A 27,774-nucleotide genomic window follows, 5' to 3' on the forward strand; every position below is an offset into this window, starting at 1 on the left:
CAACTACTGCCAACAACTAACATTTATATAAGGCTTCAAGGTTGGCAAGCCCTCTAAAAATTCTTATCTGATACTCATGCAACCCTGGGATATAGGTGTAATTGTTATCTCCATTTTACAGGTGAGGAAATTGAGGCAGCAGGGGTTAAGTGATTTGCCAAGGATCATGTAGCCATTAAGTATCTGAGGCAGGATTTGAACTCAAATCTTTTTCTCCAGATCTCCAGATCTAGAGATCTATCCATTGTGGCATCCAGTATCCAAAGTTACTAATTTCCGAGCCCCAGTTCACCAGGCATTAGCTCAATTTTGTACTTTGTCATAGCCTAATTTAACTTTTGCTCTATATGGGACAATTCTTTCACATACTTAAATAATATTTGAATCTGGCCTCACATATGTAGCCTTGGCACATTTTAACATATGATACATAACATACATTTCACTGTAACAAGACACATAGGATTCTAATAATCTTATTTTAAGCATAGATTTATTATATAACACAACCAAAAACAATGCCAGAAATGAACAAATGAACCCAACCAAAGCTATAGCCCTAGATCTGCTATCATTGTGTAGACATAATCCTACTGAAGATATTGGACATGTTTATCTGCCAGAAACTGAGACAACTAATCATGCTTTGAATGAATGAAATCTGTGAAACAATGCACAGAGGCTGGGTGATTGGCAGTGTCAATCTCCTTGACTGGCTTCATTTAAGCCAAATCTCCATCCCTTTATGTAGTGAATATAGCAGATATAACAGGTGCTGTCGTGAGTATAATAAAACACCATCAAATTTGAATAAAAAATTCCTACTCAATGAATCCTGTTACATGTGTTTTCTAGAGCTGAACATGTGCAAGGGATAAATGTCAGCAGGATGCTTCAGCAGCTGCTATACTGAAGAGTCTTAGGGTAATTGGAAGGACAGCAGACAGAAGAAATGCTTCAAGCTTCACTTTAGATGATGTAACATAATTATGGAGTATTTGGAAAGAACTGTGGTTGACAGACCTGCTACATGGTGATCAGAGACAGGGCAGACTTGTTTTTGTTGTTGTTATTTGAGAAAAAAATATCAGGACCACAAATAGTGATGTTCCCTGAATATCAGAGGAGAGTCTACATTGTACACATATTTGAAAAGAACCACTTATAAAAATTAGCCAAGTGCATGCATGAACATTAAGTTATCTGTGGCATTATCATGATACCTAATAGATGATGGAATATTTTTTAGGGAAAATGCATAAGAAAAGGTTCCTATTCCTTCATTTAGATTTATGTTAGACATGTTATGACTTCTCAGGGCAAGGATAATGATAATAAAACAATAATAAATAAAAGCAATAAAAGAAATTCAGGCAACTTTTTCATGTCCCTTCAGGGACACGCTGGTATATATTTTAAAAGGAGAATATCGAAATTACTTCAGATTACCCACTTCAACATAGATTGCTGTTCTCCCTCTGCCTCCTTAGAAAACTGAGAAATTTAAAAGCTATTCTTAATGAAAAAAAAAAAAAGCAACTATGCAAAAACTAGCTGTGTGACCCTGGGCAAGTCACTTAATCCCAATTGCCCTCCAAAAAGCAAATATATATAACTTTTTAAAAGCCCATAAAATATACATGTGTGTATGAACATAGAATATTATGTATATATGTAGTGGTATGATGGCAAATATTTAGTTCTGGAAGGGTGAAATGCAAATATGATACACTTTTAAATTTAATTGACATCACTGACATCTTCTCCATTATGTTAAGTCTAGATAATCAACAAAACAATAAGTCAAGCCTTGATTTATAGTGTCTGGTGATTTCTGAGGTGGAAATGCTAACACTGAAAATTTAACAATCAACCCTCAAAAGCCAGTTAGAGCTGACTCCAAAACACCACTGTGGAAATGTCAGGTTTTAGAGAAGCCTTTGGGAGTAAGTTATTTTTTATATCCAAGAGTTCCAGATACCAGAGTATTTATCCCCTTTCAAGAGCAAAACCAAAACTTTTAAATGTTTCAGATAGAAATCCTTGTAAAATGGTAAAAATGTCTTACAATTTTATTGCTCACAAAGCACCCTCATAGATATTATCTCATTTGATCCTCACAACAATATTGTGAGGTTGGGCAGGACAGATTTTTTCATTATATGTATACACATATATATGTATGTGTGTATATAAATTATTTTCATTTTACTTTTGTGCATCTGAAGCAGAACGGTTTAGTTCAGGCATTCCTAACCTTTTTTGTGTGTTCCACAGGTCTCCCTGGCAGATTGGTGAAGCATATGGACCCCCTTCTCAGAATGTTTTAAGATGAATAAAACAAAATACATAGGATGAAAAAATATTGAAATACAGTTATTATCCCTACACATATATACACTTATGTATACATACTCATGTATATATGTACATGTGTGTATATTATACACATACATATATACATACATATTTATCTATCTAGCTAGACATATACATATATGTACTTATATACACATATCTATATGTCTATGTCTATATCTGGATCTATACACACACATAAATAGAAGTTCATGGGCCCCAGGTTAAGAACCCCTGGTCAGTTGATAAAATGGAGAGCTTGACCTCAGGGGTTTAAATCTTACCTGTAACACATTCTAGCCATGGGAGTATGAGTAAGTCATTTAACCATTTAGTGTACCAGGAAACTCTCTAAGATGACAAGTTGCCTATCTAAATTGATGTAAGGAGTTCCCCATATTAATGATATAACAGGTCCAACATTGCCCCTACCTCAAAAAAAAAAAAAGAAAGAAAGAAAAAAAAGGTACTTTGGGACAGCTCTAATTGTTAAGAAATTTTTCCTTAAACCAAGCCCAGATATGAATCTCTGCAATTCAAATCTAGTTCTTCCTTCTGAGGACAAAAATAGTAAGTCTAATCTTTCTCCCCCAGGACAGATTTCTGAGTATTTGAAGATGGTTAGTTATCCCTGTCCTTACTAGTCTCATCTCCAGGTGCATCCTTCTTAATTCTTTCAACCAATCCTCATCTAGCATAATCTTGAGGCCTTTCAATATCCTTCCTAAAACATGGTGCCAAGAATTGAACACAATCCCCCAGAGGTAGTCTGAGGGGAGCACTGTAAAGTAGACCTATCCCCTGTCATTTTCTGTACATTATACCCTTCTAACTGCAATCAGCTTATAATGTTTTCTGGATGACATGTTGTTTTGTCACTTATTTTGAACTTGTGTTCAGACTTTCAGATCTTTTTCATTGGCACCATCTCCCCCACATCATTTTCACTTCAAATCTTTGTGTTTCCTGTATATTCTCCTTTGTATGTGTTGATTCTTCATTATCTTAATATAATATTTTTATTATTGATTTATTTATATATATTTGGATAATATATAAATATATAACATATATAATATATTATATTTATATATAATATAATTACATATAATTATATGTGATATATAATAATATGTTATTCTCATATATTTATTATTGATTCTTCATTATCTTGATATAACTCACCACAACCATAAAGCTAAACCTAGTAATAACAAAAGAGCTCTTCTGTGAAGCCACTGTATTGGTTGCTGTTATCCACCTTGGTTTGAGAAGAAAACAGGGATGTAGAATTTGCTCCACTTCTTCCTCCTTCCCTTTTGCTCTTCTGTTTGTCTTCTCGATTCTACTTTAGGTGATGAGAAATAGTATCATTTTAGTCATGATTCACCTTTTCCTCAAACAACCTTCCATCTTCCTCACATGACAGTCTCTTCCTCCTGTCTGTTTATATGATGACCTCACCAGGCAGAGCCTGTATCTAATTCAGTGATAAATAACCCATAATAGCTGCCACCACCACAACAGACTGCAGCAAGTCTTTTCCAAGGCTTGTTCATTCTATTTTTACTCCTAGCTAGCTTCATGAAGGAGCTTATTAATATAATTCACATTTGAGTGTGAGGCCCTGAAAATGTTTCCCCAAGGGTTAATTCCTACTTAGGGCAACATCTTATGAATTCTGTCCCCTTCTCAATGTGCCTAGAATAATCTATGAACTATATTCTCTCTGTGCATGGCAGCTAAGAAAAATGCCTTATCTTTTCAAGGATCGATTGATTATCCTACATGAAATGTGCTCACAGGTCGGGTTAGCCTCATCTGTCTTTTATACTTTCAACATTCCTCATTACTACCTGATACAAAATGGTGTCTTTTATATGTAGCTCAGTGCTCGTTTAAAGATTTTCCTGAATACTGTTCCTTTTGCTTTAATGACCAAACAACAAATGATAAGTCAAACTTGGGCTTCCAGAGAAGCAACATAAATATATTAAGTGTACAATTAACAAAGCTCTTGGAGCTTCTTTCTTCATTTCTATAAGGTTCCTGCGGTAGCTCCATTACAGGGTACTTCTGAAGATCAAAATAAGATGTGTGTTAAAAGCACTTCGCAAACCTTAAAGTGTCGTATAAATAAATGTCAGCTATTATTATAATCATAGACTGGAGAGACACTGTGATAGAGAGGACTTGATACATGGATAAAATTTAAAGCAGGAATGCATGTAGGATGTCATTTATTCCAATCCCCTTGTTTCTCCAAAATGATAATTGTATTATTATTATTCCCATGCTGTAGCTGGATAACAAAGAATCACTGAAATTTGTCTCTCTCCTTACAAATCAAAGTTTTCAACTTTGTTTCCTCTCCACCTGTCAAAGGCTATTTTCCATGAGACACCTGCTTAGCACTGCCCATCACGTTTGCTCACTGCCTGGTGGGATGATCAGTAGAAAGAAGTGCTGTGCAACGAAGGGGGGATGAGAAGACTGTGTGTGTGTGTGTGTGTGTGTGTGTGTGTGTGTGTGTGTGTGTGTGTGTGTGTGTGTGTGTGTGTGTGTGTGTGTGTGTGTAAATCTAGCATACATCTATGACCCAATCCTCTGACAGCTGGTCAGTCAATCCTAAAGGCCTTGCCAATGCCTATTTGCAAAGTCATTGTATGGCCCAGCCAAAGCCCGCAGGCAGTTCCCTTTAAGACCCGCACGGTATTCCACCCCTTCGCTTGGGCTCCCCTCCCGCACCAATTCATGCAGGAGACTGGCAGGCAGAAGCCCTAGTACAGGTGACCAGGTTCCTAGGGAGGCGACTGGGCATGCTCAGTAGCTACCGAAGGCTTGGGTTGTTGCATTTAGTTGGGGTTTTTTTATTAAGTGGGGAGGAAGATTTTTGAGAGGGTGCTGGCTCCTCGCCCGGCGTCAGCTGCTCCGGCTATCGCTGGAGTGCTGAGCCGGGCGCAGAAGGGTGGTGTGGCTTTGGCCATACAGAGACAGACACAGTAAGCGTCCGCCACGCTGGTGCTGCAGAGGGTGAGGGGAGCGCAGGAACCTGGGGCACAGCAGCGAAGCAGCAGCCAAGGCGGCCTTGCGCCCGCACTCCTCCCTCCTTCCCTCCGGAACGCGCGCGCGTGCTCCTCCCCCCCTTCCTCCGGCGCGCGCGCGCTCGCTCTCTCGCTTCCACCCCCTCCACCCACCTCCCCTCCTCCCGCCCGCCCAGCCGCTGCCCGAGCTTCTGTAGTATGGCATCGAGGAGAATGGAGACCAAACCCGTGATAACCTGTCTCAAAACCCTCCTCATCATCTACTCCTTCGTTTTCTGGGTGAGTACCTTCGCCGCGCCCCCCGCCCCGGACTCAAGGAGGGGTGAAGGGGGGGCGGGGACTGTGTTGCCCGGGCTGTCTGTCGGTCAGGCGGTGTGGGACTTAGGGATTAGGACAGACGCCGGGGGGCGCGGGGGATAACGGTGCGCTCGCGCGGGGGCTGGCTGCTGCTGCTTCTGTTGCACCAGGAGGTGCGGGGGGAGCTTGCAGCTAGCTTGCAGCAGCCTCGGCAGGGGTGGCTGCTCCAGCTCCGGTACCAGCTCTAGCACCAGCGGGGGTTGGGAGGCATTTGTGCAGCACCAGCCATCGTGGACTCCCGCCTGCCTAGTCCATCGTCAGGGCACTTGTGTGTGGGGGGGTCGGAACCCGAGAGGGGTGGGAAGTGGTGCAATCTTTTTGGGGTCCATGCTATTTCCGAGGTTTCTTCTTTCGCCCCTTCGGAGGGAGAGTAAGAGGATGAGATTGATGCCCCCGAAGAAAGTTGTCAGGTTCGATTTCATCCCCCGCTCTTCACTTGACTGTAATCGACACCCACCCGCGTTTCCGCCCCTGCATTTGCTCCTAATGAATCTGTGACTGGCAGGCTCCCCCCAAGCAGGAGCTGTTTGGGAGAAGACCCTTCTGGGGAGCTGACTTGGGTATCCCCGGGTATTCTCGATTCTCCCGGGACCCCCAGTGCGTGTGTGTGTGTGTGTGTGTGTGTGTGCGTGAGAGAGAGAGACAGAGAGAGAGAGAGAGAGAGAGAGAGAGAGAGAGAGAGAGAGAGAGACAGAGAGACAGAGAGAGAGAGAGACAGAGAGAGAGAGTGTAAGCCTGAATCCAGAATGGGAACAACCAGCTCTGCGGATCCCACTAGATGTCTTGGACACCTAGGACCGACCATCCCAGAAGGGGATTTGTTGTTTTTCCAAGAAGTGTTTGCAGGTGCACGTTCAACATCGTCAGTGACTATAAGCAGTCGTTCTTAGACCGACCCCCAATCCCCCATCTCAACTCGCTATCCACCTCGTCTCCCCCCTTCTGTTTTGCAAATAGCATTATTTCTCCCACCCTCTTTCATGGTCCTTTTCTTTCCTTTCTGATGAATAAACCTTGGTCCCCAATCAGCTGGTGACAGTGATGGCTTCTCCACTCCATTAGGATTGTCGCGGATGTAAATCCATCCCTTTCCATTTGGTGCCTCCGGGTTTCAGGGTTTAATGCAGAAAGGTGACGTCATACACGGACTGCCGAGGTGCTGGGGCTAGGGGCTGGCGTTGGGAAGGTACACCCCTTTTTGAGGCTTATTACTGCTGGGGAGCAGGGCAAGGAGATGGGCAGGCTCAGGGGTGGTTAGTTAGAGCTTATGTCATATCTCATTCCAATCTGCTCATGTGACAGGTGCAGAGGTGACATTGCAATGAGGCTTTTTTTTGGGGGGGGGCGAGAGAATAAATAGCCTCGAGTGGGATTTAAAGATTTCTAGTTCCATATTTGCTTTGGTGCTGAAAGCTCGCATTTATACTTGATGTCATAAACCCACAAACTGGCTACCTAATAATGTAAAAAGCCCAGTGTTTCATCAGTGGATGTAGATGTAATCCGACCTTTTTCTTCCTGCGATCTGGGTCATTCACTCTTCCAATCAGTCACCTTGTAAATCGAGACTGCAGAAAAAGCCAATATTGTCTCTGATTTGCTTAGCTAACATCCAGCGATTCCCCCCGCCCCCCATTTGCCCTAATTTTGGTTTGTGATTGTGCACAAAGATAAGAAGCAATCCACTTGTAATGCCTGGAAAAAAATTGTGATTTAGGGAAAGAAGAAAGGATAAGTTGTGATTAAAAAAAAAAATTCTAACTGCCCCAGGATTCACAAATCTTTCTAGAATGGTGATCTCTCATTCCTTAGATTAATGACAAAAGTGTTATCTAGGAAGCACACGTTAATGGCTCTCAGCTGTTGATATGAGAGAAAATCCTTAATTGGTGCATAGCAAGATGAGCAAAAAGCAGGCTTTATTTTATCAATAAAACCATATGTTAGACAAAGTTTGATGGCTATGTATGCTCTAATAGTATTTTATTTAGTTATTGGAAATGTAGGTTAATTGTTTTAAATTCATAGCAACCATTTCTTTGATCTGCTTTGCATTAATTAAAAATATTAAAATCCCTTCCTTTTTCCATGTATACTTTGTTTTCAGATTTGGATCTGATGTAATTGATTTAGATGACTTTTTATTTCTAGGAAAAATAAAATTTATGATAAGATATTATTGGTAATAAAGACATCCTCATAGGACTATTTGAATCTTACTATCTTTTAACTGTACATATAACCATCTTCCCACCCCCATTCTTCTATTTTTTTCCTTTTTGGCTCCCTTATTCTCTTTTCTCTTCCTCACTTTCAGTTCTATGGCAATTAATGTCATATAAGTTATCAAAATACCATTTAAAGTATAATCTAGAAGATTTTAAAATATTTTAATTAAGGACTTAATATTCTTCAGCCACAGCAAAAAAATAATAGGAACTTGATTTAAATACCTTTAACTCTCAGAAAACAATTGAAAGTCATTTTAAACTAAATCATTGTTATTTCTGATATTTCTATGTAAAAATGATTGTTTTAATAATTTTTCTAATAGTGAGTGGTTTTTCCCCCAGCAGATTTTTCAGTAAGTACTAGGAGGATTTTACATAATTTTGTAAGTCTCACATTTGAGATGTTTATGGAAAGTTTTGGTTTGACTAAATGGATATAATAGAAAATTAATAAAGAGTTGTTTTAAAGTTTGTGTGTGTGTTTTTTTTTAGAGAAATGTAGTGAAAAGATTGGTTAGGGATGTTCATGTTGTTTTGGAATGTTTTGATCAAATGATGGTCTTGGTATTAAAATAATGTTGTGATTCTCAGTGGCATTGGGGAAATTGAGATCAATCTGGGAATTACTCAGAGTGGCCTCCCTTCCACTGTCCCAAAAGATCAGCTTTCAATTCACTGAGTCTTCAGCAGAATTTTTCTTCAGTGATTGGCCACCTGCTGTCTGCATCTGGCATATTTATAGTGCCAGGCTGTGTAGGAGGTCTGGCAGAGGTGAGCCCACTGTTCCATTTCTTTGGGATTTTGAATCTGAGCAAAATTTAGCCTTCTGCTGCTTCCTCTCAAGTCAGTTACTATAGGGATATATTTTATTTCTGGAAAGATTTAGGAAAACATTTGCATATAGGCTGCACTCCTTTTCTGGTATGCATTTCTTCACCTTTGCCTTTCAAAAACCCTCTTTCCAGGTTAAGCTCAGGTGCTCCCTCCCACAGGAAGCTTTCTCTGATTCCTCAAGTTTGAAAGTATTGTCTTCTCTCCCTGAGTGTCAAACAGCCTTTTGATATATTCTTTACCACCTTCACTCCCGACTTTGTGTTATTGTTATCTACTTTCTGGTCATTTTCTACCACCTCCTCCCGAAATTTTGTGGGTGGTAGCCTGCCTCTCATTTAAAAATCTTTATATTTGCAGGCTTGCCACAGTGTGTGGAGTATAATGGTACTTTACAGATAGATGTTTTTGACTTGAGAGGTGGTACCAGACCTAGAATTAGTGCAGTCCTTGCTAAAGTAATACAGTTCTGGCATCATAATATACAAATACAACATACTCTTTAGTCATGGGTGTCAGTGAAGCAGGAACTAGACCTGGGTAGAGTGTAAAAGATGAGGCACTTGTGTCTTGTGCTGTGTGTATGTTTATTTACCTGATTTTTATAGTTATTATGGTTTTTTAGTTATTATAGTTTAAGAATTGTCTCATGATTTTCTTAGGGCTAATTTTGTGTCAGTAGATAGTTTTGTCTTTCATTCTGCTACTCTTCTATGTGACTTAAATCTGGATCAATACCATCAAAATTCTGTGCTTATTTATTCTGCCTTATTTGCAACAAGGTGGCATTCATTTATTTTCTTAGGTTGTGTGAATGGTTTTCAAGAAGAACAAAGGTATACCATGAGATCCTTGTAGTGTGTTTGTGCCCAAGTAGACAAGTTAAATAGTGACAGTGGTCTTTCAGTTTAAATATCATCCCTTACATGCTCTGATGGTTTATTTAACTTAGGATAATGGCGCTAGAGCTGGAAGGGAGCTCAGGGACTATTGAATTAGAGCCCCTTATTTTATAGATGAAGAACATGAATTCAGAGTAGTGAGTAGAAATGGGATTTGATTTAAGCTCAAGTCCAAAGTCAGTACTCTTTTCAGGGTACCATTTATATGTATGTTTTTGTTTTAATGTATACAGTTTGAGGAAAAACATTCTAATAATAGTTTGTATTTACATACTAACAAATGGCCTATTTTTATGGACTTGTGGTTTATTTAGCATAAGACCTTCTCCTGATTTATTTTAAATCCTGGAGGGTCAGGAGGGTCTTTAAAAAATAGATTCTAATATAATTGAGGTGACTTGAAGATGATACTGCTAGTAGTTCAGGGAAGATGGATGGACTAGATGACTTTTAATCTCATGATTTAGAGATAATACTAGTTAAATTAATGGTAAAATATATAGATTAGGGTACCCAAAGAGTTTTGTGGAAATCTTCACATAAATTAATATACTAAGTAAAATGTTAATTTTTTTATATAAAACTTGTCCTAATTTTTGGGGAGAAAGCCTTCAAAAATGCCAAACCTCACATGCTTAAGAGTGAAGATTATAAATTCCCAGGACGTATCACAATTTTTTTTTTTTTAAGGTTTTGCTGTAGGAATTCAAATGAAAGATGACTTAATAAAATAAAAATAGTTTTATTTTTAAGACCAGTTTTTTTTAAAGCAAACTTTCCTATGCCTAAACATATTGGAGTTGATTTCTCCCATCCCACAAAAACTTAGAAAAATTACAATAGTCATTGAACTTGAAATGTAATATCTCAAACTCATCTGCCACTTAAGAATTGATAGTTCTTTTTGGAAGATCCAATTTTAAAATCAGAATTGAAAATTATTTAGAAAATTAGCACATAAAATCTTGTCCATTCTTATTTTTGTTTCTTTCTATCTCAAAATGTTGGTGTTATGTGTGTATATGTGCATATATATTTTATGTATATATAATTTACCAGACGCTTTTATCTCTGCTGCTTTTAAGACTTTGATTTTTGTTGTTCCCCCTTTCATGAGAGCTTTCTCTTCCTTCTTAGTTGTTTTTTTTCTACCTTCATGTAGCTAAAATCCTGAATACATTAAGGGATAAAAATTTTTATTTTTCAAAAAGTCAACTTTTTTTGTCATTGAATCTATGCTTCTGGTAAGAACCTTCCTGTCTAAGGAATGTGAAAAAACAGAATTCTGGTGTTATAGAAATTTTCTTTTTAGCAATGTGTCTGGAATGTATAAGAAATTTTCTTACCATGATACTACCCAAGAGATGAGTGTGGTTCTTCTAGTCTAAGTTCTAACTAGACAATCTAGAAAGCTCAGAATTCAAGAGAAAACGTAGTAGGCCTGATTAAACTGAAGATTAGTTTTAACCTTAGGTTAAAGGTAGTGTTACAGGGACTCAGATGTAGAGTAGCTAGGCAAGTAGGAAACTGATTCTGTATTGGTTTTGGTAAGGAGAGTTCTGTGCAATTTTTGAGTTTGAGTGAGGAACAAATGGAGACATATGTATCTGTTGAAACGAGACCCTAAGGAGATTCAGATTAATTTCTCATCTCTTTCCCTCTAGTCTTGAGTTCCCCAGTGAGATGAAGTTGATTCTGGTTCTCATTCTTCTACCACTACCACCAAGTATGGTGGAACCAGTGGATTAGTTCAGTTTGAACTGCCTCCCCCCATTCCCCAAAAAGGTACCCTTAAGCCTTATTGAATAGTAACCCAAATTTATAGAGGCTGGATCAAATTTACAGAGGCTGGATTTCATTGGTATAGAAAACTCCCTGGTGAGGATATACCCTTTACCAATATAGCTTGGCACCCTCTCTGCCACTTAAATTCTTAGAGAATTGCCCTAGAGCATTGAGAGGTTAAGTGATTGGTCAAGGGTCACACAACCAGATTGTGTCAAGAGGACAGGACTTGAACCCAGATGAACTTTTGGGCCATCTCTCTAACTATTACGTCCTGAAATATGTTTCCTTCATCTTGTCTTTGACCTAGCTTAAATCCACTGTCCCCCATGACTGTCCCAGTAGATTGCACCAATTTCTCCCTCTCTGAATTCCTACTCACCTTATCATTTGTACCACTCAGCATTTAAGACAGCATTGCCTTTTATTATAGTTTTTCATTCTCTGGTTTCTCCAGTTGGCTTCTAAGATCCTTGAAAACAGAGATAATAGCTTATACTAATATATATATGTATACATATATATATATATATTCCCAGAGCTCAGGCACAGTTTTGTGCATGCAGCAATGTTCAGTTAATACTTTTTGAATAAATAAACTGACCTAGACTTAGGGTTATAGCAACCAGGAATAACCCAGGGATAACTACTTTGATGTTGAGGGTTTCTGTCAAAGAGATGGGGACTCCCAGGCTCGAAGAATTTTAATTAAAATGTTTTGTTGGACCCAGTCAAGAAAATTGTGAACTGATTGATGAGTTTTTGACTCAACTCATCAGACTCATTAGCTACAAGTTATTTGAATAGGTTATTGTGGGGATGGAAAGGAGAAGATGGGGTATTGCTTAGTAATAGAAGTATAAATATCCTCATTTTTCTGTCTAGAGTGAGTAAATTTGACTTAAATGCTGATGTACTATCAAAACAGAGGAAGTGTTGATGATAATCTTCATAGTCCTTTGAATTCAAAAGGAAGAAGAAAATGTACACAAGAAAAGCATTGGAGATATAGTGGGCTGGACAAAAATAATTGCATATGGGTGGTGCTAGCACTTCTTTTATGACTTACGAAAGTTACTTTATCTCATTAAGACTGAGATTTTTCTCTATGATAGATATAATACTGTATACTATGTACTTCATAATGTTATTTTGAAGAACTTTGTAAACTCTAAAGAGCTTCATAAACATGAGCTCTTAATATTAGAGTTGATCAGTGGAATTAATAAAAATATTATCTTCTAATCCACATGGAATGAATGCTTAATTGCCTGTTGAGGTGAGGAAAGCCCAGAATTCCATTAAGAAACATATTTAGGTGATTCAGAACCTTTATCATGTTTTCCTTATTAATCTTCCTGGTCTCAGCTGCTCAGTTAAAAAAAATGGAGCTAAGTAATTTTTTAGCTTTTATAATTCTGATGATTTTTAAAGAATGTATGAGTATAACTGTTGTGTTTTGATTTTTTTAAAAGATAAGTTCAGCATCAGTACAGAATAGAGGTAATTACTATACTGGTTGCAATGCAAGAAAATATTTGTTTGACTTTGATCTAGTGTGGATAACAAATGGAGGTGAATTGTACTCTTAGCATTGCAACACCACTGAAAAGTTCAGATCAAAGTCTCAAAAATATAGTATCTGGGATGAACTAGTATGTGTGTGTCATGCTAATTATTTTGAGGAAGAAAAGCAGCTGAAGAGTGCATGCATAAACAGTTTTTGCTCCTATTTAGACTTACTCCTTATGTAAACCTTTCACAAGATGTCTTGTCCTTGATATATGAGGTGTCTTTCTTTCCTGTTTCAGAGTGGCTTGAGTACTACTTTTGCTGAAAGTGGCATTTGCTACTAAACAATTGTTTGACCACCTCATTTCTGGCAGTAAAATTCTGTTTCATGTCATTAAAATAATGCAAAACAAAGAAACATTTCATTTTCTGCTAAACCTCTTGTAGCATGAATCTGCCAGATCATTCTGTGTGCTTATGTATTTTAATCATTAAAGTATTTATTTCAGCATTTGTAGTACTGTCATCTATTTACACATTCATTTAAGGAAACTGACCTCCTATATTTACACAGCACCGTGCTAAGCACTATTTCAAAGTAGACATGATCCCTTTCTGCTAATTACCTAAACACAAGGTATTGTTTTTTCCCCCTGATTTCCCCATCTTGCCCAGGCTGGAAGCGCAGAAGCAGCAATACCAATACTGAAGGGGAGCTTTGGCCTGCTCCATTTTTAAACTGGGCTGTTTACTCCTCCTTAGACAGTCTAGGACTTACAGGGCCCACTGTACTGATGCCAAACTTGGTGTGGACCACTGTAGCTCACAACTGCTAAAGCTCAAGAGATTTGCAAGCCTCAACCACTCTGCTAACTGAGCTTATAGGTTTGTATAGCTACTCCTAATTAAAGTTTTTTTTTTAAATGAACTAGATTTATGATCATGGACAAGTTAATTAGTCTCTGAACCCCAGTTTCCTTGTTTGTAAAAAAAAATGAGAATAGAAATACTGCCTCGCATGACAGTTGTGGTGGGAAGCATTTTATAAAAATAAAATATTATCAGTGAAGAACATTCTCTGGGCTACTTCCCCAGCCCTGCACTGAAACTGGTAGGTTGGATATCCAGGGAGACAATCATTACCAGATTCAAAGTATTGTATGGGTCCAAATTCCTAAAATTATATGCCACCACGGGTACACATCTTTAATAGTCAGAAGTCACAGCTCACATCAAAGCATTTTAGTGAGATGTCATAGTGAGAACAAGCTACAAAATATTTGTACCTATAAACCTGGTGCACACTACTGCCTTGTGCAATATCAGTGAGATGATTGGGCACATACATAAGAAGGAAGGATAGAAAGGCATATACATAGGGAATACACATGGCCAAGAACACTCATCTCTCTGGCCCTGCAGGGCTCTGATGCCCTTTCTCATGTTGTATTGCATTTACATAGTTCTCTCCCTAACTCCCTACCCTAGTGAGTGCAAAAGAAATAACAGATGAGGCATGAAAATCATATAACCCAAATAATTATACAGTTAAATAAATAATAAACCATGCTAAATAATAAACCCACCAGTTTGAGTATTCCTGTATAGGCAGAAATAAAGCAATAGTATATCTAAAAATCTAATGTTTTAGAAGATGAAACCTAGATTGAATGTTCATCCTATAATATATGAATTTTCTATACACACAAATTATAGGTAATAGTGTAAATAAGACATGCTAAAGCAAGAAGGCAAATTCAATCTCATAGATTTAGTGGAATAAGGCACATGACTGAAATATCCCAATGGAAGCTGTTATAGTCTAGACCTGATTCAGGCCATTCTGGTGGTTCATATTCTGCACTGGAATGAAATGAGATATACTCATAGACCATCTAATAGTTAATAAAAGGAATTTACGTAGCCATAGCATAGAAAGGATACTTAGCAAGGATACAGCATTGATTCTGTTGAGTGGAACTTTCCCCCTTGCCTTTGTGTTGGCCATACTAGTTTATCAACTAGTTTATTATCATGCTAGTTTATCTCTGCCTCGAAGGAGAGCAACTCCTGTCTTCTTATGGACTAGCCACTTAAGTTTTAAGGACAGTATCAGTACCTTTTAAGGGAAAACTAGCCTAGCCTACATGGCAGATATTGCTTCCATGAAACGGTATACCATATTCAAAAGGAGTAGAATAGATAAAAGGGATAGTGCAATTATATATTAAGATACAGTCATGTAAAGAAATCTAAGAATTGTAGTGGGGAAGCATGCCTGGAAAAGCTTTTAGATTAGGATCAACATGTAGAAAAACAAAACTAATATTGTTGAGGGAGTATACTTCAGATTACTTCCATATAGGTTGAAGTCTCCAACTATCTGGATATTTGTTGGAATTTCCTACTCCATATTGGTAAATAAGACTAAAGTTGAGCATAGTTTTATGTGAAGGCTAGAGTTTTTGAAAGCATATTTTATAACAGGGAGTTATATGCCATTACCTAAAATTCAGTAGAAGTAGTTGGTATGAGGGTGGTAGCAAGTATTCAAGATTGAAATTCTGAAAACACTAAGATTCTAATGAGTTAAAAGAACTTTCTAGAGAGGTCAGTGTAAGTGCACAGGAGATTTGTCAATCCACTCAGATTTTTAAACAACATGTGATAGATAGATGCAAAACATATGGTGGAAAGATCAACCAAGAAGCATCTACTCAGTGCTTCCTATGTACCAGTCACTGTGCTAGATGCTGGGTGTACAAAGACAGAAATGGAACCATCTTTATCCTTGAGGAGCTCACATGACCACCATGCACAGAGAAGTCATTTAATGATTAATATAAATGTGGACACACAGTAAGAAAACGTTAGTAGCTCAAAATGTACTAAGTCTAGGGATGAAAGCTTGAGACAAAACAAATTTTTTTTTTTTGTTTTTAGGCTGTGTTGGAGACAAGAAGACTGTCAAAGAATGTATAGCACTGGGTTTGGTGGTGGAAGGGAGAAAGATAACAGGCTGCAGCGAGGAGAGAGCTCCTAGATTTTTGCTTCTGTTTTCTCTGCTAATGAGAATAACTAGTGTTTGATTGGAGGATAAGAAAAATGTTCATCAGGGAGCTGAAACCAGACAAGCAGAAACCAGGCTAGCAAGAGAGAATAGAGTTGTTCCCATTGAGTTAAAGACATGAGACCTGGGTTACTTATAATAAAAGAACTGGTTAATGCAATTAAGCTTCTGTCAGTGATCTTTGAAAGACCTTAGAAGTGCCATAAGGCACAGGCTAGGTTGTGGCCAATAGAGAACTGGATCCTACTGGCCTTACTTAGTTAGTACACTACTCAGGGAGTGCTAAATTCACCTCCTGCTCCAGAAATTTATTTACTCTTGGGCAACTCACTTAACCTTTCTGTGCCTCATTTTTCCCATCTGTAAAATGAGTTGATTGGTCCTAAACCCCAGATCCTAGACTGAAGACTCACTATTTGACAAAAACTGCTAGGAAAACTGGAAAGCATTTTGGGATAAGTTAGTTATAGACCATCATATCTCACCCTGTATACAAAGATTAGATACGTTAACTTTTAGATGTAAAAGGACACATCATTGACAAAATAGAGGATCGAGGAAGAAAATGCCTTTCACAATTATAGATAGGGGAAGAATTCATGATTAAACAAGTGAGAGGGGATCACAGAATTAAAAATAAACTTTTATTATGTAAAATGTCAAATTTTTCACACACAAAAAACCAATGCAGTTAAAATTAGAAGGGAACCAGTTAGCTGTGGGGAAAAAAATCATTTCAGCAAATTTCTCTTATATACATTTCATTTCCAAGATATGTGTGCATATATATATATATGTATTTCCAAGATATTTATATATATGTGTGTGTAGATCTCATTTCCAAGATGTATATATGTGTGTAGTACATATACATATGTATATATGTACACACATGTATGTATTTATATCAGCAAAAGCCAAATCAAAATATATGAACAGGCAGTTTTTTCTTCCATTTTATCTAATAAGTTTTATTTTATTTTTTCCCAGTTAATAGTATTTTACTTTTTCCAATTACATGTAAAGATAGTTTTCAACATTCCTTTTTTTTCCATTGGGGTTAAGTGACTTGTCCAAAGTCACACAGCTAGTAAGTGTGTCAGGTGTCTGAGGACGAATTTGAACTCAGGTCCTCCTGACTCCAGGGCCAGTGCTCTATTCACTGCACCACTTAGCTGCCCCCCAACATTCATTTTTATAAGATTTTGAGTTCCAAATTTTTTTCCCTCCTCCTTCCCTGAGACAGCAAGCAATCTAATATAGGTTATCTGTGTAGAATAATGTTAAACATATTTCCATGTTAGTCATTTTATGAGAGAAGAATAAGAACAAAAGGGAGAAACCATGAGAAAGAAAACAAAACACAACAAAAAAGTAAATAGTATGCTTCTATCTGCATTTACACTTCATTGTTCTTTCTCTGGATGTGGATAGCATTTTCCATCACGAGTCTTTTGGAATTGTCTTAAATCACTGCATTGCTCAGAAGAGCTGAATCTAACAAAGTTGGTCATCACACAATGTTACTGTGTACAGTGTTCTGGTTCTGTTTACTTCACTCAGCATCAGTTCATATAAGTCTTTTCATATTTTTCTGAAATCTACCTGCTCATCATTTTTTATAACACAATAGTATTCCATTACATTCATATACCACAACTTGTTCAATCATTCCCCAGTCGATGGGTATCCCCTCAATTTTCAGTTCTTAGCCACCACAAAAAGAGCTGTTATAAATATTTTTGTACATGTGGGTTCTTTTCTCTTTTTAATGATCTCTTTGGGATACATACTTAATAGTGGTATATTGTTGGATTAAAAGTTATGCACAGGGTCAGCCAGGTGGCTCAGTGAGTAAGAGAACCGGCCCCAGTGTCGGGATGACCTGGGGATCGATTTCAGGCTCAGATACTTAGCACCACACCCGGAAATAACTGGCTGTGTAACCTTGAGCAAGTTACTTAACCCCAATTGCTTTAAAAAAAAAAAGTTATGCACAGTTTTATAACCCTTTGGGGATTGTTTCAAATTGCTTTCCAGAATGGTTGGATCAGTTCACAACTCCACCAAAAATGCATTAGTGTCCCGATTTTTTGTCATATCAGCCAATCTGATAGGTATGAGGTGGCACCTCAGATTTGTTTTAATTTGCCTTTCTGTGATCAATAGTGGTTTGGAGCATTTTTTCATATGACTGTAGATACTTTAATTTCTTCATCTGAAAACTGTTTTCAAAGAACTCCAGTGTCAACAATATAAAAATGCTCCAAATAATTAATAATTAGAAAAATTCAGATTGAATAAACTTTGAGGTTTCTCCTCTTACCCCACAGATCAGCAAAGTTACAAAAATAACAATAGTTGTAGGCAAGGGTATGCTGGAGCCAACTTGAACAGACTTACAAGAGCTGATTATTAAATTTTCAGTCAGCATTTACATCTTAGAAATCAGCAAACATTACAAATCAGAACTCAATTTATTGTTTTATTGATTCTCTAGACCTAAGAAAATAGAGAAAAATATTGATAATGCAGATTTAACTTAAAAGTCTGTCTTTTTTCTTCAGAAAGTTGATTGTTGAATATTTACCAGCACTCCCCCCTGGTTTTAGGGATCATAGGGGAGAATAATAATAGCTAATACTTATATGGTACTGAGTTGGGTGCTTTACATTCATCACCTTATTTGATCTTTTTAACCTGTAAAATGGATGCTATTATTATCTTCATTTTACAAATGAGAGAACTGAGGCAAACAAAGGTAGAGTAACTTGCCCAGAGTCACATAGCTAGTAAGTGTCTAAAGTCAGATCTGAACTAAAATTTTCCTGAGTTGAAGCCTGGTACTCTACCCACTATACCACCTAGCTGCCCACACCATTGCATTATTGTTGGAGCTGCTAATAGTTTGAACTGTTCTAGAAAACAATTTGAAGTTGTAACCCCAAAGCCATCAAATTATGCTTACCATTTGATCTTACTATTAGGCATATCTATCAAGGAGATCAAGAATAGTAGGAAAGGATCTATCTGTATAAGAATATTTATATTTTTGTAATAACAAAGAAATGGAGAAAATAGGTACCCATGATCTGGGGAATGGCTGGAAAATTTGTTTTATGAATGTAATGGGTCATTATTTCATTATTACAATGACAAATATGATAGTTTCAGAAAATATGGGAAAGATTATGCAAATTCTATAGTGAAATGAGCAGAACCTTGGAAAGTAGTTTTATGTGATGACAACAATGATATGAAGAAGAACCACCTTTAAAAGACCTAGGAATTGTAATCAAAGCAGCAAAAAATAATTACCTCAAAAGGCTGATGACACTTGACAGAGGCAGTGGACTCTAGATGCAGAATGAGACCTGTGCTTTAGACATGGCCAATGTCTTGACTTTTTTTTCTTGACTATAGTTATAAGGAAGAGCGGAGGTTTGGGTGGTTAGCTAAACCGATAGGCAAATGTGCATCAGTAAAACATTAAACAAAAAATTACAACACAGAACACAATTAGAGCAATTTTGTTACAATCTTTTAAAAAATATATGTCTGTTTATATATGTGTGTATGTATATATGTGTATACATATATCTAAATGTCTATATGATATGTGTATATGTTACATACATACCTGTACACACATAAACACAGACTTGTGTATACATACCACATACTTATTAAAAATGAATTGTACATAGTAGAAATTGAGGCCTCATGTTCTTTTTTGTATATTGAAATGCTGGTCCATGTCAATAATTAAGTGCAAATTTTAAAAAGTTGCTTTTAAAAATAAAATGAGGGAATTGTACTCTGAGGTCCCTTTCAACTCTAAATCTAGGACCTACCATAAATGTGGCAAGGGAAATGTCCCAATCTTCAAAACAGAGAAGGCGGAATCTTCAGATTATAAATTGGTAAGATTGAATTATGTTCCTGGCAAAATTCTAGGACATATAGTTGAAGGAATGGCTTCTAAGCAATTAGGAAGGAAAAATGGTGATGACTGAAAGCTCCTATGGTTTTATTAGGTCATACCAGACTCACCTAATTTCCTTTTTTGATATAGTAATTTGGCTGGTGCATCAAAGGAATGCTGTATATGTATACATTTGCCAGTTTCTCACATTATCCTTGTGTTTGAGATGGAGAAATACAGATTGATAATGCAGTTAGGTAGGTTTAGAATTGATTGAATGACCAATTGGACCTCCAAAGTATTTATTAATCAGTCTATGTCAGATTGGAAGGAGGTTCCTAAGAATCTATTCTTGGCCTAATGCTATTCAACATTTTTAATCCATGGCTTGGATGGTGACATGTTTATCAGATTTTCAAAGGAGAGGAAGCTGAGAGGAAGAGTTTGTACTCCACACCAGCCTTATGGGAGGAGATAACTATGACCTTGGAGGATTCATCTCTACCATTTTCCAGAACAGAGAAGAGAGAAGAAAGCAATAAGTACCAACCAACCACCCTTGCACGTCACAGTAATACCTTCTGGCTCTGTGATGATTCTTGATAACCCAGTACAGTAGCTTTATTCTACCTTTATAATAAATATGTATGTCTTTCACATACCTACAAAACTGAAATTTTTTTTTTTTGCTTTTTGGAGGGCAGTTGGGGTTAAGTGACTTGCCCAAAGTCACACGGCTAGTAAGTGTGTCAAGTGTCTGAGGCCGGATTTAAACTCAGGTCCTCCTGACTTCAGGGCTGGTGCTCTATTCACTGCGCCACCTAGTCGCCCCATAGTTTTCTTATCTGTAAAATGAGAGGGTTGGACTTGGATGGCCCCTAAGGTCACCCACATCTATGATCCTAGAGGTTCACCTCCACCTCGGAATCCCACCAGAGTAGTCTGGGGACAGGAATGAATCAGGTAGAAGCCTACATACAGGCTTCTTTGTCATCACAGCTTGAGGACTGTATACTGTTTTAGCTCTCCTTTGCTCTGTGGAGTCTCAGGAACATGCTGCACTTCCAGGCTCATGCACTATGTCTTCTGACCCTGTTATGTGTGGCTTCCATTGCTGCCAGAGTTTTCTGCCTACACTCTCTCCATTAAAAAATCACCCAGATTCTGTCTGGAACAGTCTTACTTGTTGGGAGATTCTTCGTTGGAATCCCTAGAAATACAGTCTCTTCTACCAAGTCCCTCCATTAAAAGCAGATCATGGATAGAATTTTATTAGTGGAAAGCACCTTAAAAATAGTATCTAGTGCAATTCTCCCTTCCTACCATTTTTTATAAGGGGAGAAATTGAGGCTTAAGGAGGTTAAATGACTTGACCATGGCACCACAGCTGCCCTACAAGGCAGGAAGGATGTGAGTCCAGGTTGCTTTTGTCTGAGTAAAGTGTATTTTACTTTCTACTATACCCAGCCCTTACATGAGCAGTTCTCTACATTTATATAATCAGCATCATTGAAGAATATGTTGAATTGAAAATAACTACAGAAAAAAAGTATACATTTTTATTTTGAAAATCATAAAATTCTAATATAAAGTTTTTCAATTCTTTTTTAATCCCTTAATGTTTGCTTATGGTGCCTAGGCCCTCATTTGTCCAGGGGAGTCCTAATTTTAAAAATTATGTTACTCTTATCCCTATAATATCCTGATAACTGAGTTAAGTCAGTATGCCTTATATCATAAATATCCAGGATAGTGCAGAAGTCTGGACTTGCAGTTGAGGGTTCAAATTCTGTCTTGAAATAAACTTATCTGTGTTACTTTGGGCAAGTCACTTAACCTTACTGTGGCAAAGTTTCCTCATCTATAAAATGGAAATAATAAGGCTTACAGTCAGGGCTATTTGGAGAAAAGTATTTTATAATCCCTAAAGCCATTTATAAATGTGAATTTGTATACAATAATGTCACAACAGCAAAATCAGAGACTGAAAATCATTAGTTAACCCATAAATATGTAAATACTAGCTCATGTTATGTTTATATGTAGCCAGGCATATAGAATATATGTGTAGTTTGTGTGGTGGTATACGGGTGGCCATGACATTTCAGATGTAAAGCCTCTGGACAGCTTTGTGTGCAGGCTAATGTAAGCTCGATTAGTTATGGTAACATGATAATAAAGTCAGTTGGTATTGAGAGTAATTGTGATGCTGATTATTAACAGGTATTTTTTGTACATGGTTAACATGTTATATAATTTGAAATTGTTTTCAGTGTATTCAAAATTATTTAATGTAATTTTATCTTTTAAGATAAAGGTAATTTGTTACATACATAAACAAATCTGATTCAATGTTTATACTTTTAGAAGATTTCTGCATAACAAATTCACAATTCAAATCCTTTATCAGATGGTGTCTTTTGATTCTTGTTTTAGAAAATGCAATTACTATAATTCTGCTTAAGAGAGATGAACAATATTTATAGTCACTTCAGAAAATAAAATTTTTTGGTCTGTGTATCAGCTAGAAAAACATGATTTTTTTTTCTTGATTGCTGCATATGCACTTTGCAATTAGCATATGTTAAACATTACAGAAGGGAAAATATTTGTCTGAATTTCAGGCAAATGTATTATATGCAAAAAGAGTGGAAATTTAGATTTTGCATACATAAAAACACATTATTAGGCTCCCCAATTATGTATTTATGGTGTTTGGAAATTAGACTGATATCTGTCACTAAGCTAGATTTTGTTAGGGTTTTAATTTTCCATGATCAGTCGTGCTTTAGAGGGCATAATTTGATTTGACATTTATTGTGCAGATGTATGGTGTAGATCAGAGCACTAGATCTGGCACTGGGACCCAGATTTGAATCTTACTTCTGTTACTTTACTACCTCTTTGATATTTGCCATTACTTCAACTCATGCATTTTACAAATAAGGAAATTGAAAGATAAGGAGGTTGACTGGGTTAGAGTTAAGACATATTTTAACTCTAAATGCTATGATCCTACTCTAATGTATATGATAATCTGTGTTATGAAGTTCTGTGAGTAGATGTTTATATTTCTTTAGTACCTATTGCTAGGGCTGCTAGGTGGCACAATGGTTAGAGTGCTAGGCCTGGAGTCAATAAGACTCATTTTCCTGAGTTTAAATGTGGCCTCAGACACTTACTAGCTGTGTGACTCTAGGCAAGTAGCCTAACCCTATTCACCTGTAAATCAGTAAAATGAACTGGCGAAGGCAATTGCAAACTATTCCAATATCTTTGCCAAGAAAACCCCACATGGGGCACAAATAGTTGCAGACATGATTGAAAAATGACTGAAATCTGTTGCCTAGGCAGTATTGCGTGTTTGTTAGAACACATATCTAGGACAAGTTGTATAACTGAATAGTGATATAGACCCAAAGTTGAGAAAGAGGGAAAGAGTAAGCTGGAATACCTTTTGGAAATTTCAGAGCACCTTCTGTTAATGATTCTAATTTTCCCGTTAAAGGTCCACGTCTTTAATGCCAGCATTGTACTAGTGATGGTATGGCAAGGAGATATGAAATGAAACAGAGTAATTAAAAGCAAGTATCTGGGGCGGCTAGGTGGCACAATGAGTAAAGTGCTGGCCCCTGAGTCAGGAGGACCCAAGTTCAGTTCCGGCCTCAGAAACTTAACACCCACATGAAAAAACTAACAGTGTAACCTTGGGCAAGTTACTTAACCCCAATTGCCCTCCAAAAGGCAACAAACAAACAAATTAAAAAAAAAAAAGGAAGTATCATACCAAGGTCAATGGAAAGGCATTTGGTGAGAGGGGAACAGGCTGGTCCATTTGAAAAATGAGAAATTTCAAAGACCAATAAAAGAGATGCCTGGGATAGCCATCTAATTAGAGAAAGGGATGAAAAGAAAAATTGATATTACCTTGAGTTTCTATTATATTGATTTCTAACAATGTAACTGATTTTATGCTGTATTAATTTTTTATAATTGAGTCTGCATTTGCTTAAAGCCACCTTTCTATGTCCTTGAATTGAGCTCAGGAATTAGCTTAAACCTCCCTCTCTTAGTCCAACCTTATCAACAATGAACTTTCAAGTATTCAAGTCTTGGAAACTTAATATTAAAATGTGTTTATGCACATGCATATAAATTTCATTAAGTGATAAAATTTTAATATAAATAAAAGTAATATAATCAATTTTATACAAACACAGAATATTTGAATATATATTGTTAGTTCAGGCATATATGGGCATACTTTGGGTCCATGAAGCACTGTGGTTTAAAAAAATGTTTTTGTTTATCCTGAATTTAATACAAAAAAGAACATTTGATATATAACATTGAATAGGAAAAGAAGATTACACATGAAAATGTAAATCTCTATGATATACAGCTTCCTTTTTGGAAAGTACATAAAATTTGGCATGCTATTTTCAAAACTGTTTTACTTGTCTTTGTTTCCTTTTGAACTTATGTTCTTGGTATATATATATTTTTTAATGCTTCAGTGACATTCTTTTTCCTTTTATTATTTTTTTTTTTAGTAATTATGTTCTGTGCTCCCCTCTATCCAAAAAATCTCTCTGCTTCAAATGAAAAAAAAAAAAAACAAACAAACCCCAAACACACAACAAACCATAATCCTTGTAACTGAAATGCCCATGGCCTCATATACTAAGTCCCTGTATGTAACAAGTTTGGAAAATTACTGAAATCCTCCAGAACTTGTACGTGCCTAGCCAGGGGCCCCAAAGACCATCTTGAACTTGACCAACCCTGCTGTTGCGCCAGATAAGTGTGACACTCTTTGTATCTGACCCCAGCTGCATCTTTTCTGTACCCTGTACACTTGCTCAGTGACTTGCTCCTGAGTCTGCCGCAGGCCAGCTAATAAATGCTCCCTGAATTGGCTTTATCTAGTCTCAGTCTCTGTTCAGTCTCGGTGTCCATTTCACTTGGAGGTCCCACCGAGATGGCCTTTGGCCCGGGCTGGGTGGACGCTGGGTCATTGGGAGTCTGGAGGGCCACCTTGCTGGTGTGCGGACCAAACCCTATGACTCTGTCCATTTTACCCCTCCCTCCCCTCCTAGACTGAGTTTAGTATTGGATTCTCTCTGAGTGGCTTGTTGGGAGCTGTGAGGGTGGCCACCAGTATCCCTTAACCGGCCTCTCACTCCTGCTGAGCCATTCACAGCCCAAAACGATAGTCTAAAACTTTATTGGAGCAGTCTGGTCTGATCTGGTGAGTACTCTTCTGGTGTGAGAGCACAGGGCTGGACGCAGCTTAACCTGTCCTCACTGCCCCACCCTGGGACACCAGGTGCGGATGTCTATTACTGGTCTGGTAAGGTCCCATGAAATGCTTCCTGGGGAACTTTGCACTTGCCTCCTTGTTGTGTTCCTCGCTTTCCCCCAGCGGGGCCTAGGTACCCATCCCCAGAAGTCCCTCCTGTTTCCCCTGGCGGGGCCTAGGTACCCATCCCTCAAGCCCATGTGGGCCCTTTTGTGTAAGTGTGGATGGAAACAAGTGTGACTGAGTGTGAATGAGTAAGGTATAAACCGCAGCTGGACTGCTGGACATTTCTTTTGAATGCTGTTATCTCTTTCCCTTCTCCTCCCTTCCCTTGATGCTGAATGCAGGCTAGAGAGAGAGAGAGAAAGAGAGGCAAATATTGTCTTGTTTAGGTTATATGATGGTAAATGCAAGTCAAAGAGTGTAGGAGAAGTGTCAGGTCAGAATTAGAAAAAAAAAAAGAAATGAAGTATAAGTTATTTGCTATTGGAAGGTGTGAACAGAAGTTTTAAGATTTCTAAAAGTTTGAAATACCTCTTCCTCTTCATTCCACTCTGGCCAAGTGGAGTGAGGAGAAGGCAATAAGAAAGGGAGGGTATGTTCTCCCCTCAGATCAAAAGAGGCAGGCAGACGAACATTTAACTATTTCCTGCCTCATCTAAAAGAAGAAAGCTTTGTGTATCAGAACGCAACTGAAAGGCAACTGAATACATTCTAGTCATTTTTGAAGTGTCACTCCTGATTAAATGCTAAAGATATATTTTGGCACTGGGGCAAATTAGGAAAATACATAGATCTGTAAAAGAAACACCTCAGGGGTGAAGCTTTGAGCTCTCTGGCACAGAAGGGGACACCAGGGTCCCACTCACTGGACTGGTAGATTCAAAGTTCTCACTTTCAAAGAAGTTCTAAAGAGTGGACGCATAAGTGAAATTTATGGGAGTAAAAGTTAGAACGGATAAAAACATTGGAGCAGATTTTGTTAAAGCCTCTCTCACCAGATCAGATAAGGAACGAGAGTGCTGAAGAGTAGTAGGGAATTTGAGTTACCCTCCCCTACTTGAAAAAAAAAAGAGAAAAAAAAAGAGGGGGGAGGCATAGCAGCTATATCGAGAGGCCCTACTGGCAACAGCCCTGGGTACCTTGAAGCCCCCACCTCTAAGAATGCAGATTCCCCCCCCCCCTTCCTTTCAAACTCCTGGGTCCACAACCAGGTTCTACAATTGTGGGGAGAGAAGAAAAGCCTCTGCACTTGGTATACCTAATTTCCTATCAGTAATTTTGGTATGTGATGAATTGGAAATGCAATTAATGTCATCATGTCATTGTTGTACAATGGTATCTCTAAATTGTACAATCTAAACTGTAAAATCTTCTTATACTGTAAAAATTGAGTGACAAAAAGCAGCTTTCAATCTGAATTTTGTTGAAACTAAAAGATGGAGAAAAAGTTGTGTAAAACCAGCTATGTTCTGCTAACCCTATGTTAAAATGCTTATTTCATGTGAATTGGATTTTTTTTTTTTTTTATGATTTAAAGCTGTTACATTTGGGATACAAACCAGTAGTAATAATACTGCTGAAACTTACTGTGATAGCTGATTGTTCATTTAACTTTTTGGCTATTCTGGAAATATATAGTGATTTAAAGTTGTAGTTTCCACATTAGTAATGATGAAATGAATGATTCCCTGCACAGTTAGTTGGAAAGGCATTTTTTTGCAGAATTCTTTTTGAGAAAAAATGAGAAACCTCAAGAAAAAAAAAAATATATATATAGGGATAAAGTTTTCAAGCTTGCTTCATCTAAGAATGTAATTATGTTAATTTGAAGGTTTATGGATCACTACAATCACCATCTATGTGAGATTCCACAATGTAATTGATTTCTAGTGATAAGTTGATTGGTTACGTAGCATCAAGAAGATTTTACTTCTGTGTAACTTCAAAACTGGAGTTTTAAGGTCATCAGATTGGTAATTCATTTGTTTTTATTTCAAAGTACAAATGTGAGAACATGATAATTGTTTAGGATATTGTTACTGGTAAACAGTTGTACTATCTATGCTATATGAGAAGCAGTTTCTCTTAAAGTCTTGCAGTATTGTAATTTGGGAAATCATAAGCTTCCAAGTCTGTCTTTGTTTAAAAAGGAAGTTTCAGTTAAGATTGTTTGAAATTGTAAGACTGCTAACTAAGTTATTTGGGCTACTGTTTTAATGCTAAAACCTAAAACTGTGAAAACTTTATTTTGCCTAGTTCTGCTCATTCAGAACAGTCCCCCTGCTACTGTATGATATTGTAAAACTGCCTGGGAAAGCGAGCTTGGTTTTATGAAGCTACTAAACAATAATTCTCTTTACTGAGAAGCAGCAAAGTCTATGTACAAAAAAAAAAAAAAGATCTCTAACAATTGGCCTTACCAGGACAAGCTCAGAAAATTGTGAAGTGAAAGAT

General features: G+C 37.4%; 1 protein-coding gene across 1 annotated transcript in view; it reads left to right on the forward strand.

The window, feature by feature from the left end:
* Positions 1-5,530: 5,530 nt before the first annotated feature.
* TSPAN7 (tetraspanin 7) overlaps positions 5,531-27,774 on the forward strand; it is a 119,814-nt gene continuing 97,570 nt past the window's right edge. The window contains exon 1 of the mRNA XM_069065686.1: positions 5,531-5,681. Within this exon, the coding sequence (XP_068921787.1) occupies positions 5,601-5,681 (81 nt within the window). The 5' untranslated portion in view covers positions 5,531-5,600. The remainder of the gene's footprint in view (positions 5,682-27,774) is intronic.

This window comes from Petaurus breviceps, unplaced genomic scaffold (assembly GCF_028583685.1).
Source record: "Petaurus breviceps papuanus isolate PSGF00001 unplaced genomic scaffold, PetGlider_PUasm1.0 90700, whole genome shotgun sequence".
NCBI classification, from domain to species: domain Eukaryota; kingdom Metazoa; phylum Chordata; class Mammalia; order Diprotodontia; family Petauridae; genus Petaurus; species Petaurus breviceps.